Source organism: Morus notabilis, unplaced genomic scaffold (assembly GCF_000414095.1).
Source record: "Morus notabilis unplaced genomic scaffold, ASM41409v2 Scaffold444, whole genome shotgun sequence".
Classification (NCBI taxonomy): Eukaryota; Viridiplantae; Streptophyta; class Magnoliopsida; order Rosales; family Moraceae; genus Morus; species Morus notabilis.
In genome coordinates this window covers 45,125-48,119 of record NW_010361417.1, presented here as the reverse complement: position 1 = coordinate 48,119, position 2,995 = coordinate 45,125, and the positions used below count along the sequence as shown (strand labels likewise).

The following is a 2,995-nucleotide window of genomic DNA, read 5'->3' as shown; positions in this document are numbered from 1 at the left end:
TCTTTTTTTTTTTTTTTTTTTTTTTTTTTTAACTCCTATCTACATTCTAGTCATATGTCTTAGTCTCGTAATTGTGCAACATAATTAGCTGCAGCAGTCTTGAAAAAATTTATTAAGATGGAAAATACTAGTTTAGGCACCTAAACTTGCAAATTTTGACAAGGATTTAATAACTGATAAACATCTGTAGTAGAACTTCTAATTTATGCTTTGATTTATTCGAATAATCAGGTGCATTAATAATCAGGTGTTTAGAACTTCTAATTTATCAAACCTCAAAATAAAACCAAAGACCATATTCCAAATTGATCAAGTCTCAAGGGATTCGAATAATCAGGCTATTCCAAAACAACTTCAGTGGATAAATGCAAACAGGTTGATTCATGTAAACATACGTCCTAACCAGACCCAAGAAAAAATTATTAGCAAAATCTAACTAAGCGTACTTAGAAACCTCAGAATTAATTTAATTAATTTCCCTAAACATTCTATCTCTTATTCTTATAACTTTGACACCCTCCTAATTTAATGATCCTACACCTACACTCCTTAACCTTCCTAAAGGTCGGGTTGGGTCTGTTAAGTTTTGAGTCTTAATTTCGTTATTAAGAAGGTTACCGTCGGTAAGTGTAAAGATTCACCTATCCTTAACTTGGATTCTTGGGCCCGTTTAGTCTCTTAATTGATTTTTTAATTCTATCTGTCTACCATTGTATTTTACAAATGATTTTTTTTTCTTTTTATTTCGTGCTTTATTTTTTTCTTTTAGGCATGTTTAGCGTGCCGTATTGTATTGTTCTTATGAAAAATATTGTTTAATTTTGCACCGTATTAACATGTTGTATTATATTATACAATGTTTGGTTTACCATTGTATTGGATTATTTTACACATTTTGTTTATGCACTTCTTTTTAACTTATTCTGTCTAAAATTTCTCTTATTATTCTCTCTCCTCAGTCTCTCTCTACACTTTCTCCCTCCACATTTCCTTTCTTCTCTCTCTCTACACTTAATTTCTTCTCTTTTTTATCACTTTTGTTCTCTCACGTTTTTATTTTATTAAGATTATATTCTGTCTTTCTCTGTCAAGCTTGTATTACTAAGAAAACAATAATTATTTGCATAATATCCACTCTCACATTGTATTGGATTATTTTCTCATTGGATTACTTTCTTCCTCCACATTTCCTCTCTCCTCTCTCTCTCTACACTTAATTTCTTCTCTTTTTTATCTCTTTGTTCTCTCACGTTTAATTTTATTAAGATTATATTCTTTCTTTCTCTGTTAAGCTTATATTACTAAGAAAACAATAATTATTTGCATAATATCCACTCTCACATTGTATTGGATTACTTTTCTCATTTGGTCCATACACTTTTTATTTTTATTTGTTCATTCAAAACTCTCTCTCATTATTCTCTCTATACAGATTCTGCTCTCTCTTTCTCTGTTAATAAGAACCTCAAATTGATAAATTAATCAAGATAAAAACAAAAAACAATACGAAGTAAGAATTAGCCATTTTCACCAAAAATCAATAATAATAATAATAATAATAATAATAATAATAATAATGCCACAATACGATTATAAAATAAAGAAAGTACATTCTAAAAGCCAAACACAGATCAACAACTACCCAAGTATATGAATTCCAAACAATGTCTAAAAACTAAAATATTATATATAGTAGGTCATATGTCTAAACCATCTAACAAGCTCTCAAAAGCATGTTGGTTTCTCAAAAGTAAACCCTCCTATCACGGCTGCCTCATCTCCCTCAAAATTCTTCTCACAAATGAGCCATCTGTGAACATAAACGTTGCCTCGTATTGTGGTTTCTCCAATATGTGGGTCAAAACATGACCTCGTTCATTTCACCGATTCGAATTTTATTACAATAAAAAGCTTTAAAAAACAGTCACATCTAACTTTTTTGTTACAGTAAAAAGCTCTCACACAAAGTCACATATCAACTCAAATTAAAAACTCTAATCAACGAACTAAACGGGCTTCAAGTTGGTCATCCTCAGAAAAGCCCACGTTCTTTAACTCTAAGAGCAATATCTTTTCCGTCTCCATTGCCCGGAATAAGCTGCTCACGAATTAGCCTCATTTGCTCAAATATTTTCTTGAATGAAGATGCAACTTCCAACATTCCATCTTGCATATTTTCTAAGCAAGATCTTTTCCGTCGATTAGATGGTCTAGATGAAGTCTGATTCACTGACCTAGTAGTATCATCTTCTTCTGTTTCATCATCTACATCAACCCTCTTGATTCATATTTTCAACCATATCTGCTGGTGTTTCCACTCCTCTACCAATTGCTCTATCTTTACCGAAGATATTAGCAAGCCTATCATAAATTGGAATACTCTTGTTCCTCCAACCTTCAGCATCCTTATTAACCTGCAAATTGACAATTCAATATATTAAAGTAGTTAATTCTCGTTGAAAGAAAAAAAAAATACTAGTAATCTAAAAATAAAAGTAAATGCAAAGGTCAAACCTGAACATAACTCAACCATGCCTCATCACTATCAACTTCCACACACTTTTTTATGTCATTCCATCCGAATCCACTTCTGTTCAACATGTCATACACTTTTCGATATTGCTTTTTCAGCATTCTTATCTTGCTCTAATGACATGTTTATCTACGCGTAATCAGAATGAGCATGAATTAGAGTGACAAGATTTGGAATTAGAATCACTCCAAATCTCATTCATGCATTTCCTCACCCAGAATCGGAATGAAACAGTGTAAAAGTATTAACATATCATTTAAGTCAATTTGATATTTTCAATTTAAAAAATAAATTGTGTACTTATTATATTAAAATTAATCATAATTAAAATATTTAGTATAATAATAGGATATTAAAATATATAATAAATATAGATTGTACAACTATTTAAAATATAAAAATAAATTGTTAAAAAAATTTAAATAAATAAATAAAAATAAAAATAGTGTTAAAAAATAAAAA

The 2,995-nt window shown here is 29.8% G+C and overlaps 1 protein-coding gene across 1 annotated transcript; it reads right to left on the bottom strand.

The window, feature by feature from the left end:
* Positions 1 to 2,032: 2,032 nt before the first annotated feature.
* Positions 2,033 to 2,634, bottom strand: LOC21386758. Its single transcript, XM_024166435.1, has 3 exons — positions 2,515 to 2,634; positions 2,327 to 2,414; positions 2,033 to 2,265 (listed from the first exon to the last, which is right to left on the bottom strand). The coding sequence occupies exons 1-3, from the start codon at positions 2,632 to 2,634 to the stop codon at positions 2,033 to 2,035; spliced, it is 441 nt and encodes a 146-aa protein (XP_024022203.1).
* Between the last annotated feature and the right edge of the window lie 361 nt (positions 2,635 to 2,995).